Consider the following 11964-nt stretch of genomic DNA (forward strand, 5'->3'; position numbering starts at 1 on the left):
AGGCATAGTTTCTATGCAACTTTGCCTGAATAGACATAGTTTATATGAAGTCTTGTCTTGCAAAATTAGGTCATAAATCCAAATTTTATTTTTTTGATGTTAGTATATTTTTGATCACTTTTTTTATTACTTAGAGCGCCGAAGGACAAAAATTACCCGATTGATCTAGTCCGGCCCATAAAAGACATTGGGCTCTCAATCCATTTAGGCCCACTCTCACAAACCCTCACTACACCATATATAAACAACCCCTACTAGGTTTAGGGTTTCATTTTCTTCAGCAAAATCATAAACAAGAAACCTCACAGCAGCACAGCAATGGCCGCCAAGAAATCTCTCCGTAACCCAGACCTTATTCGTGGTGTAGGGAAATTCTCCCGTTCAAAAATGTACCACAAAAAAGGTCTTTGGGCAATCAAGAAGAAAAACGGTGGCAAATTCCCTCAACACGACAAAAAACCCGCAGTTACTCAAACCACTGTTAAGCCACCCAAATTCTACCCAGCTGATGACGTGGCAAAACCCCTTGTCAACAAACACAAACCAAAACCAACGAAACTTAGAGCAAGTATTACACCTGGTACTGTTTTAATTATTCTTGCTGGTAGGTTTAAGGGTAAAAGAGTTGTGTTCTTGAAACAGTTGAGTTCTGGTTTGTTACTTGTTACTGGTCCATTTAAGCTTAATGGGGTTCCATTAAGGAGGGTTAATCAAGCTTATGTTATTGGTACTTCAACTAAGGTTGATATAAGTGGTGTTAGTTGTGACAAGATTGATGATAAGTATTTTGCTAAACAAGCTGAGAAGAAACAAAAGAAGGGTGAAGGAGAGTTTTTTGAAGACAAAAAAGAGGTTTGTTTGGATCTTTTTTGCTCATTTTATTGTTAATTATTGAATCTGTTTGATATTTTGTGCTTATGGTGTGGATCTTTTGTTTATTGTATGCTTAAAGATTAGATCTTTTTTGTTTATTGTATGCTTAAAGATTAGATCTTTTTGTTTATTGTATGATTAGGCTGTGTGTATCATTGTTTTTGGTGAATTTTGATCGCTTACACCTAGTTTGGATGGTTGTTGCACATTGTTTCATAATGTATTGTATTGTATTTTATTGTGTTAATGAATACAATGTTTGGATAGATTGTGTCATTTCCATTGTTACATAGTGCCAGACATAAGCAACTTGAAGGATAAACATACAAGAAAAGTAGGGTACGGGGTAGAGCTATTATAAAAAGGTAGTTTAAAGGATAAATTAGGATTATTTGATAATAACAAAAGTCAAAATGAGAATCAGAAGAGAGTTTTTTGAAGAGATGTTATTGGTACCTCAACTAAGGTGAATATTAGTTGGTTTAGTGATAAGTAAGAAAAAGAAGAAAGAGTTTTTAGAAAAAAGAGGGTTGTTTCCATTTTTTTTTTTTTGCTCATTATATTCTTAATGATTGAATCTATTCTTCATTTGGTGCGTAAAGATTGAATATTTTTGCTGATGGTAGGATCTTTTTTTTTTTTCGGTATATGCTTAAAGATTTGATCTTTTTGTTCATTGTATGATTAGGAGAGTGAATAATTGTTTTTGGTGAATGTTTTGATAACTTTTGTTGGCTTTAGATGCATTTGAATGGAGAAACATGGTTAAAGAGGATTCATATTCTTTTGTTTTATATGCATAAAGAATAGATTTTCTTGTTTATTCTATGATTAGGCAGGGTTATTGGTCAATGTTTTGATCTCTTATGCTGGTCTAGATCCATTTAAATGTAGAAACATCGTTACTGAGGATTAATATTCTTTTGTTTATTGTATGATTAGGAAGTGGATTATTGTTTTTGGTGAATGTTTTGATCTCTTATGCGTGCCTTTGATGAATTTACATGGTGAAAAATGGTTACTGAGGTTTCATAGGCATTGAAAAGGGGAGAGCTCATTTTTTGTTTTATGGATTAACCATTTAAATTTTTTACAACCTTACATTTTTAGGTCAACATTTTTGAAAATTAACATTCTCAATAGTTTGGAAGTTTGTTGTATTCAAATAAGAGATTGGTTGGACTGTCAAAATATAGGAATAATTAGTTTCATATAAAATGAATTGGAGAGAGTAGTATTTACATTTTTAACCCATATAGGATGAACCATAAGCATGATCTGTTGGTCCAACATGACCCATACTCTGTAACATTGCTTTTTAATTTACACTATTACCTTTTATTACCAGAAAAATGTCTTTTTTTGTTTAAAATTATAGTTAATTGGAGAAACGTAGTCTGTCTGTGAAGATTCATAGGCATTGTTTTTGTTCTTATTTTGATCTTTTTCTGTTTGGTGTTTTGTAGGAGAAGAATGTGCTTCCTCAGGAAAAGAAGGATGACCAGAAAGCTGTGGATGCAGCATTGATCAAGGCCATCGAGTCTGTTCCCGAATTGAAGGCTTATTTGTCGGCTAGGTTCTCGCTCAAGTCGGGAATGAAACCCCACGAGCTTGTCTTTTAAGCCAGATAAATTAAAACAACTCTTGATGAAATTGATTTTGTTAGATCTATTTTGGTTTATGTTTTGTTTTGGACCTGCGTTTAGTCTTTGTATTGAAGATTTTGTTGCTTATAAACAGCTCGAGTTGGGATATGCAATGTGAGTTTTGCTCTACTTTTATTCTAGTACTAGTACTACTATTGTGTTATAAAACTTGAATCTTGAGCTCAATGGTTTGTTAATTGAAAGCTGCATGTACTAAGAGAAAGGTGAAATTGACTACTCTTGGTCTTGACTGCCAAGGTGGCTGTAGCAATACAAATAGATTTTATCGGAGAAAGTTAACTGGACGGTTCTTCTCTGTCAGCATATCTGCTTACCAAACTTCTTTGTGCTGTTTTCTGAGTGCTCACTATATCTGCTTACTGAACTACTTGCATTTTTGCATGACAGTTTTGAATCGCGTGTCATTACTGGTTTAGCATATTAGGTTGTTGGATGAGGGAGGGAAATGGCATATGATTTAGCCTTTCTAAGAGGCCCTTCTCTAAGATCAATCAACTAATGCAACTTTTTAGGCTAACTGCTTTGTGTTCCATTTACGTCCATAGGTGCTCACAACGCATTCGAGTCATGCACTATCACAAATCTGTTACGTTCTCTTCTTTATGCGATGTATAAACACGCTGTTTTTGGTTATCTTGGAATGCGATAGTATGACTTTTGCTCAATACTAGCAATGCAAGTTACTAATCACGTTTGGTTGTAGTGTGTTCTTACTATTACCCTTAATGCGGACAAGATATAGTATAGCCTATATGAAGGTGGGGGGGGGGGGGGGGCTCTACCTTTTTCTGAAGGTGTGCTCTACCTTTTTCTGTGAAGCCTACGTTGCGGATCCATCATATATTTATATGTTAAATCATAAACGGCAGTAAGATTTGAACACAATCTGATTTTTTATCACCTAAGCTATCAGTATTATTGAGGCTCCAAATGGGAGTGTTATGTTATGTAGGATAATTGAATTTTGACCTTTTGGTATGGTAAATTGATCTTCAGCCCCTCTATTGGAATCTCTTCATTCTATTATGGTCCTTTCAATTGCATCAAATGTTAGTAGTAAAGGTTGCATTGAAGGTAAATCGATCTTCAGCCCCTCTATTATGGATCCTTTGAAACTAATACATATGTTGAATCGATCGGAACTTCGAATATGAAATTCAAAGGGATGAAACAGGAAAGCTGTGTATCAATGACATCCTTAATGATGAACTCTTCTATCATCTTGATAAGTCTGATGTTTTGGCGTGAAAGTTTATTCTCTAGCGACTTATGCTTTGTTATTACCTGGTTAAGTCACATGTTCTTGACAACCAGTTTTGTTAATTATAACTACTTCCGATTACTCGAATAATCAAATGTAATTCTTATAACATCAATGATTAAACACAGTTTTTATATATATAATAATCTAAACACGTTTTTCTCATCATCCTTCTATTAGAAGTGCCTTTCTCCCCTTCCCTGCTTCTCCTTTTTCTTTAATTCAAAAACTCTTTAAGTTCGGTTCGACTACCAATAAGGAAATAGAACAACAGGTCAACCATTCTTATTTGAAAGTTCTTAGAAGTATTCAGTAGTTTACCATACTAAATTTGTGAAGTGGTGAAATATGATTAGGTTGAAAACTGATTTATTGGAATATCTCAGGTTTACAAGCTAGAGGTCAGGTTTGTGTATGTTCTACCATTCCCAGACCCTACCCGGTAGAGGTCAGGTTTGTGTATGTTCTACCATTCCCAAACCCTACCCGGTGGGACTATACTGGGTATATTGTTGTTTAGGTGTAAATCAAAATATATGAGGCAGGGTAGCCACTGCTAAAAGAAGCAATATATTAAACTATAGCTAGTGGTTGGAAAACATGTGAAAGAAAAATTGCTTAGTTAAAAAGGAGAAGGTATTCGTGACATTTAGATATAATTAAAATGAGGATATTGTAGCTCTCTAATATTTTGTTTACTTCTTCTCCTTTCCTTCTTTATTTGTTACGGACTGAAAGTGTATTCTTTTTATTTTTTTATTTGTCAAAAAGGATCTCCTTTTTCATACTTTAACGTTTTTCTTTTTAGACAATTTGCTAACAAACTAAGCTATATGGCAATGTCGGGAGCAATTGCCACACAACACCGAGCATTAACCTTAACAATTAAAATCAAAGTGAGTATATATTACTTAAGTATGGTTGCTTAAATGATAAATGTGTCGTCTGTGAAAGATACATTTTTTTGCATCCGTTAGTTTGTTAGGAACATCCGCTTAACCATCTCAGAAGAATATGATGAATAAGATGAGAAACATCATATAACTCAATTGATCCGCTTCACAACATGATATCTTCATAAAGTCCAGGTTTGCAACCCTGATTTAATATCCAGCAATGTCAAGGAACAACAAGCTATTTCTTTCATAAGATGAAAACATAAAAAGTTGCCAAACATATTGGTACAAAAGTTATAGACGTATAATATCCATCTACATCATTAAGAATGCAAAATTTTTATCGTATATCGGTCAGTCGAACAATTAAGGATGTTGGTACGCCTTCCACGAGGCATCCATGCCAAAATTATGTTAGCATCTTAGTAACTTAACACGCAGGTTACTGATCTCCGGCTTCGTTTATTAAGCATTTTGCTACTTGTAGTGATCGGGATCTTCTTTGCTCCGGATAAGAGGGACACCATCTTGGCGCCATACGATTCTCTCTTCACATAATGCTGCCGCTACTTTCACGTATATTTTATGCTCCTGCTAAGCAAGAATGTTAGTGCTTCAATTGTAGGGCAAATAGAGAGCAATGGACAAGCAATCAAACAAGAGATGACAAAAAGGAAGTAAATGGGCTGCTCAAGTATCCATATTGTAAAGAAAAACCATCATTCTAAAACCATACATGATAACAAACAGGAATCCTACTCATTTGCTGAATAGATGTATAGATTGGGAAAAAAAATTTGGCTATCCTTGCATTAAAACACTGAAAAGCACATATGCATTGAAAATTTTGGCTGCATCCCCCTCCTACTAACATAGGAACTGGAAGTGGAACATAAGGTAACGATCCAAAAAGAGGGGGGATCAAAGATTGAGAACTGTGACCACAGGTTTACTTTATCAGTGCAACATGAAATGTCCAACTTGATTGCGATAACAAGAAATGTGTAAAAGAAATTAATGACCTCCTGAAGAACCCTTGCAGCAAGTGTTTCTGCTGTGTCATTAGCTAGCACAGGCACAACCCCTTGAGCAAGAATACGTCCGGTGTCATAATGCTCATCAACATGATGGATTGTTGGACCAGAATACCTACATAATAGCAAAGAACATGCAGAAAAAATGAATTACTTATGCTTGGAACTTGAAACCAGTAGACATACATATAGGAGCTAAAATGAGGATATAAAGCACTAAACACAGGGAAAACTAAACCTGTGAACAAGGTTAGGTGCTTAATTCTTTAAAAGGGTGGTCAGTTTAAACTGAAAATATGCAGCAACTAGGTCAGAAGTGACAATATCAGCGAACAGTCAAGCAAATAGTTAATCACCAATTCTTGCTTAAATGATGATAAGAGTTGTCTTTAACAATTTATGAAAATTCACTGGGAATTCCGGGATAATGGAGTAAGGGCTCTCAACTCAAAATTGGAGTGTAAATCTGCATAGCAAAAACCAGCTTAGAAATGGTTCACTTGGAGAATGTGAATCCTCAACATTTATCTGATAAGATCTAAAAGATGTTCCTACATCACATTTCGCTGATATTTAATAGAAACGGATGTAGATACTTCCAACCCCAAAAGTGTTGGGTTAAGACTATTGATATCTACCTTATAGAGGAAGAAAAAGTCACATCGAGTATTTAACTCTTCACTCAAGCACGCAATTTGGTTTTGCCTCTTGCAAGCGAACAGCTAAAGCTGGATGTTCGCAAGATCACTATTGGACAGTAAAACACATACCCTCTTTAGACTTGTATTTTTGACCAATGAATTCAAATAAAACTCATGATCTCATTCCCCTTATGCAGCGATTCCAAGAATGATCTAGTAGTATCATACTTATTTGTATTTTACACGAAAAACTTCAGTGTCTTTCCACTTGCATTCGCTTTACTCTTTGGATTTTGGGAGTTCACTCCCAGGTAGTTGTGGCAAACGGGCGGGTCGGATTGGGTATTTGCGGGTCGAAAACGGGTTAAACAAAAAACGGATTTAATATCCACCCACCCATCAAAGCCAAAATAAGCTTAGATTCCAAGAAAGCAAGAACTCATGAAAAATAACACGCACACAAATGGGCATTGATAATATGGATATCAATATTATCCATCTGGATAAACATTTTTTTAGAGGATAATATGGATAATATCCATATTTGATCCATTTCTAAAAGTCGGTTATCCAACCCATATCTAATGAATCAGATTGGATGGTTACTTGTTCTTTTAAACCATTTTGCTACCCCTACTCCCAGGCAATATATTAAATTGATCGAAGGGAACGATAAGAACAACCGGCTTCTAACATCTCCCTTTTTAGTGTCTTCAATGACTGACTTGAATAGCATGATACTCTGAAGTTGGAGCTAGCAACGAAGGGTGATCCACATTATGAGCAGCGGTGTGGCTGCTTTCGGATTGTATTATATAAATCTATAAACTTTACCTAAAATAAATAAACTGTATTATACAAAACTATAACTGAAAGTTTTTAAAATGTATCTGTGCTTGTCTAAAGTAAGCCGCACCCAACCTTTAACTCTAAACCCTGCATCTGAACCTGCCTCTGTTAATAACTGGAAATCATCAACGGAAATAATAAGTCCAACTATATACAGACAGCTTATAATCTGGTACAGTTAATGCATTATTCAGATTAGAAAAATAGTTAATTAACAAGGAATGAGCGCTTAAGCTCATGAAACTGAAAATTCACATCAATCCAACATCTTTCTCTTTAGAATAACGGAAGTCTCATAAGGGCCAGATTTATAGTACAGTATAATCCTCATTATACAGATAAATAATCTCTCTCTCCACTGGCATTAAAAAAAACAAAAAAAGGAAAATATCAAGTTAAGGACTATTGTTTCCTTGCTTAAAGCAATAAAGCGATGTGAAGCAAAGGTTCATTGCTTCATGGCCAAAGGGTGCGCTTCAGAAAATGATGCACAACGTGATCAAACAAGAAACGGCCGGTTCTTTAAATCTCAAATTTGAGTAGGATTCACATCGGCATTATTGTAATTGGATATTGGAACTAGTTATTTCAATTGAAATTTGATTATTATAGATCTAAATTCTTATATGTATGATATTTTTAAATTTTTCATAAATGGCACTTCACTTCTTGTTTTTCACACAAGCCCCATGGACATCGTCGCTTTTTCCACTTTTTGCTTTCAAAAACGCTGGATTATTAGGCCGTCCAGGCCTAGTGAATAAACTCAAGGACGTGATAGTTTAAAGACAAAGGATAGAAAATGGTGCTTGACATCGACTCTTTCGGTCCACATGACAGTGTTTCTTTACTTTCTATTTATCATGGCAGAGTGTCTTTAGGTTTGAACCTAACAACAACTGAAGCTAAGGAACAGGGAGATATTTGATTAACAAGAATAATTCCATTTTGATAGCAAACACAACACATACCTAGCACCAGAAGCTATGACTGCTTTATGCACCTTTAAGCCGTAGTAGCCTTTGCCTCCAAAAGCTGGAAGAAGTGACGGATGAATATTAAATATTGATCTTGGAAATGCTCGGACCAACTCAGTAGGAATAAGCTTTAAGTACCCGGCTAAAAGAATGAAGTCGATGTTGTGGGCTCTGTAAAAAAAAAAATGTTAGTATAAGATAACCGGTAACTTACCAATTAAAAAAAAAAGATAACTGGCAAAGAATATTTTTTTGAAACTGATAAATGGTAAAGAATATGAAGATATAAGATTATTCATGTCCCACTTTAGATGATTTATCCATCCTCATTTGGATGACTAATAAGTATGAAAAGTATCCATACAGAGATAAGAGAGAAGATAAGCAAGAAATTATAGACGTTTATCACGATTTACATGCTTTGTTCACATTTAATTTCCCATTTCTTCGGTAATAGTCTTTTTTCTCCATGTAGAAGAAACCAAGGGCAAATGAGAAGTAAGACCAAACTAAAGAAAGGTGAGCAAAAAGAGAAGCGCTTAACAGAATAACTCTCAAGTTTCAAATAGGCAGAATTAGTGTCGAAAATAGGTGAAATTTTTAAAATAGTTTGCTGGGGAGCAGAAGTACAACAGCAAAATGGGTGACAAAACTAAATATGGTAATGCAACTGCGGAAGACAGGAATTTTTGACAGATGTGCAGCTTCAGAACATCAAAAGCATTACCAGATTGAGGACAAAGAACTTAAACAACATATCTTTTGTACTCATAATATATCAAAAGTCAACCCTCAGCAAAAAGTAGCAGTACAAGTAAATTTCTTCCTATTCAGACACTCCCTCCGTCCCACCAATTTATGTGAAGGTATTTGACTAGACACAGACTTGTGGTCTAATATAAGCTATAGATATATTTGTGTGGCTAGAAATCATGAGTTAAAATGGGAAGTTTTAAATTAACTTGTTACTAAACATAGAAAGGTGCCATTCTTTTTGGGACTGACTAAAAAGGAAATAGCGTCACATAAATTGGATGTAGGGAGTACCATTTTTCTTCTGCTAGTTATCCAGAAGGAGAAGTAAAGACACGGAGAAGGGGAACCGATTGCATCATGGCATAATTTTAGGGAAGAGTATTCTTTTTGGAAAAACTACTTAACCACTCTAGTCAGGTCAATAGAAGAGACATGGATAGAAACGACAAAACCTTAGAGAACCCACAAGATCCTCCTCTGATAAACCCTCGGATGAATTCTTTGCTTTAGGAAACAAAATAACAGGGATGCCTTGCTCCCTTGCATACTTAGCACCTCCACAATCTGCATTTCATTACAAAAGAATCTAAATGAAAAGATGAATGGCAACTAGGAGAAGACAATTGAATACGCATATCTTCAGGTATAAAATGGGCTAAATGTGAGATTTAGACAGTTCAAAAGCTTTAGTGTCATTCCTGAGTAATTCCTCAAAATATCAACTGTACCAAATGCAATAGGATACATAAGCACTTGAAAACCATGAGTAAGAGGTATGGTTCCACCAAATAACATTGGAGCAATCCACATATAAGCTCTCATAAAGCTATTCGAATTACAAAGGAAAATCATAATAGCATAAGGAAACTTTTATTGAAACAGAAATCTCTGAAATTTCAAAACGCTTCCACCAAGAACCTATTAAGCTGATATTGTATCATCAAAACTTCTCATCATCAGTGAGGAAAGACAAAGTTCGTCGCCAACGTGATTTCAGTTTCAACGCAGCATACATATTCATGAAGTCACACTAGCTTCAACATGCAAACTATTAGTGAACCTAAGAATAATAAATTTCAGGAAGAAAGAATGCAGATGAAGCCTGAAGTAAAAACTACGAATAGAAATTTCATTCCTTGGAAAATTAATCAAGAAAATTGCAATACAAATAGACTACATATACAAGTTTTCTCTAAAGCTCAAAGCTTTGCTAAAATCTCAAATAGGAGGGGACCTAAAAGCCAACAATATATAATCTTGAAATACAATAATAACAATAACAACAATTATGCCAGAGTCCCAAACAAGTTGGGGTCGGCTATATGAATCCTCATTGATCACGTTACTCCATTTAAACTCATTTCATGCCAACATTATGCAAATTTAAGTAAGAAGTATTAAAAGTTTTTCTATATTTTCTAAACGTATAATCTCTCAAAGGCCAAACCACCCCAAGAAAAAGCATATGACCTACACTAAGGGGTCGTTTGGTAGGGCGTATTAGGTAGAATAATGCTGGTACTAAAATTTAGTACAATGTTTAGTACTTAAATATTAAGTACTATTCTTATACAAAGTAAACCATGGCATTAATAATACAAGTACTGTTCCTATTCTAATACACCCTAAACAGTAATATTTAGAAATTATGCAATCCATGTTCTTTAATACAACAAATCAAATCGTCTAAAAAATGATGCTAGCATGCCTAATGCTCCCTATTCAGTACTATTCTTATAGTAGGAGAGATCCCACCTCAGCGTGGGATAAAAATAATACTACAATCCCGGGATTATTTATCCCTCGTACCAAACGAGCCCTAAAGTGCTAATATCTAAAACATAATCTCAAGTAAACCATGGCATTAATAATACAAGCTCAGACTTTACCAAAATTCTAATACCCAAAAGACAACTAAAAAATAAATCTTGAAATAAACTGAAAAAATATTATGCAATCCATGTTTATTAGTAACTAAAACAGCTACCTCTCCATGAACAATCCCTTCAAGTGTAGCTTCATAAATTGACCTGAAATTTGAACCACCACCAGATACAAAAACTGCCAATTTCTTCTTTTTAAGTTCTTTATTCACTGTAATAACTTCTTTTTCCATTCTTTGCAAACAATTACTACACTGTAAAATTTTAGGAGAAAAAGAAAAATGGGGTTGCAAGAAAGAGCCTTTAAGGGTAAGATTATTATTTAATGGGTTGTGTAAAATATGAAAGAATGGGTTTTTGGGTTTTTGAATTGGTGAAGTAGTGGGTATGCTGAAGGAAAGTTTAAAAGACAAACTTTGAGCTTCCATTGAAATTTGCACTATTTGAGTTGGCGGCAGACGGCGGTGAACGGCGGTGTACGGCGGCGGGAAGTGGTGGTGCGGCCAAGGTAGTAAAGGAGAGGGAAATATTCTGTATTTATTTGCAAAATATATACTCTTGAAAAGAAGAGAAAAAAAGGGACCTAATAATCTCTTAAAGCTCAGAGCTTTTTTCTGAAAATCTTAAAGATAATTTAAACCAGAATTTTAAAAACAAAAAAACTTATTTTTTAAAAAAAAAATTCACTTTTTTCAGAATCAATACAACTACATTTCAATAAAAAATAAAAAATTACTACGCCAAACACATCTTTATTGGTAAAATTTTAAAAAACAGTGAAACATCTCCAAATGAATAGTCCCTAGTTAATTTATTCAAGTGTAGCTTCACTTTAAATTGTTATCCTGAAATTTAAACCACCACCAGATACAAAAACTAAATTTCTTTTTTTAAGTTCTTTATTCACTGTAAAATAACCTTTTCCATTCTTTGCAAACAATTACTCCATATATCTATTTAAATTTTAGCTCTTAAGACTAAAAGAAAAATGGGGTTTCGTACTTGTTTGGAGAGCCGGATTTAAGGGTAAGATTATTATTTAATGGGTTGTGTAAAACATGAAAGAATGGGTTTTTGGGTTTTTGAATTGGTGAAGTGGTGGGTATGCTGAAGGAAAGTTTAAAAGA

At 34.5% G+C, this 11964-nt stretch overlaps 2 protein-coding genes across 2 annotated transcripts; one reads left to right on the plus strand and one right to left on the minus strand.

Annotated features, from left to right (window-relative positions):
* Positions 1–273: 273 nt before the first annotated feature.
* On the plus strand, positions 274–2648 carry LOC132058814 (large ribosomal subunit protein eL6-like). Its single transcript, XM_059451174.1, has 2 exons — positions 274–852; positions 2340–2648. The coding sequence occupies exons 1-2, from the start codon at positions 319–321 to the stop codon at positions 2493–2495; spliced, it is 690 nt and encodes a 229-aa protein (XP_059307157.1). The 5' UTR covers positions 274–318; the 3' UTR covers positions 2496–2648.
* Positions 2649–4854: 2206 nt separating this feature from the next.
* On the minus strand, positions 4855–11398 carry LOC132058815 (phosphoribosylglycinamide formyltransferase, chloroplastic). The gene is made up of 5 exons (XM_059451175.1): positions 10914–11398; positions 9407–9518; positions 8193–8369; positions 5720–5846; positions 4855–5288 (listed from the first exon to the last, which is right to left on the minus strand). Exons 1-5 carry the CDS (start codon positions 11263–11265, stop codon positions 5175–5177), a joined length of 882 nt encoding a protein of 293 aa, XP_059307158.1. The 5' UTR covers positions 11266–11398; the 3' UTR covers positions 4855–5174.
* Positions 11399–11964: the final 566 nt, after the last annotated feature.

The sequence above is a fragment of the Lycium ferocissimum genome, chromosome 6 (assembly GCF_029784015.1).
Source record: "Lycium ferocissimum isolate CSIRO_LF1 chromosome 6, AGI_CSIRO_Lferr_CH_V1, whole genome shotgun sequence".
Taxonomy (NCBI): domain Eukaryota; kingdom Viridiplantae; phylum Streptophyta; class Magnoliopsida; order Solanales; family Solanaceae; genus Lycium; species Lycium ferocissimum.

Bases quoted from the DNA above. Each gene is read 5' to 3' on its own strand.
- LOC132058814 (XM_059451174.1), top strand. From the start codon at position 319: ATGGCCGCCAAGAAATCTCTCCGTAACCCAGACCTTATTCGTGGTGTA. The intron at 853-2,339 runs GTTTGTTTGGAT...GGTGTTTTGTAG, and splicing joins TTTTTGAAGACAAAAAAGAG to GAGAAGAATGTGCTTCCTCA.
- LOC132058815 (XM_059451175.1), bottom strand. From the start codon at position 11,265: ATGGAAGCTCAAAGTTTGTCTTTTAAACTTTCCTTCAGCATACCCACT. The intron at 8,370-9,406 runs GTTTTGTCGTTT...TTTTTTTTACAG, and splicing joins GATCTTGTGGGTTCTCTAAG to AGCCCACAACATCGACTTCA. The intron at 5,289-5,719 runs GTCATTAATTTC...CTTGCTTAGCAG, and splicing joins CTGCAAGGGTTCTTCAGGAG to GAGCATAAAATATACGTGAA.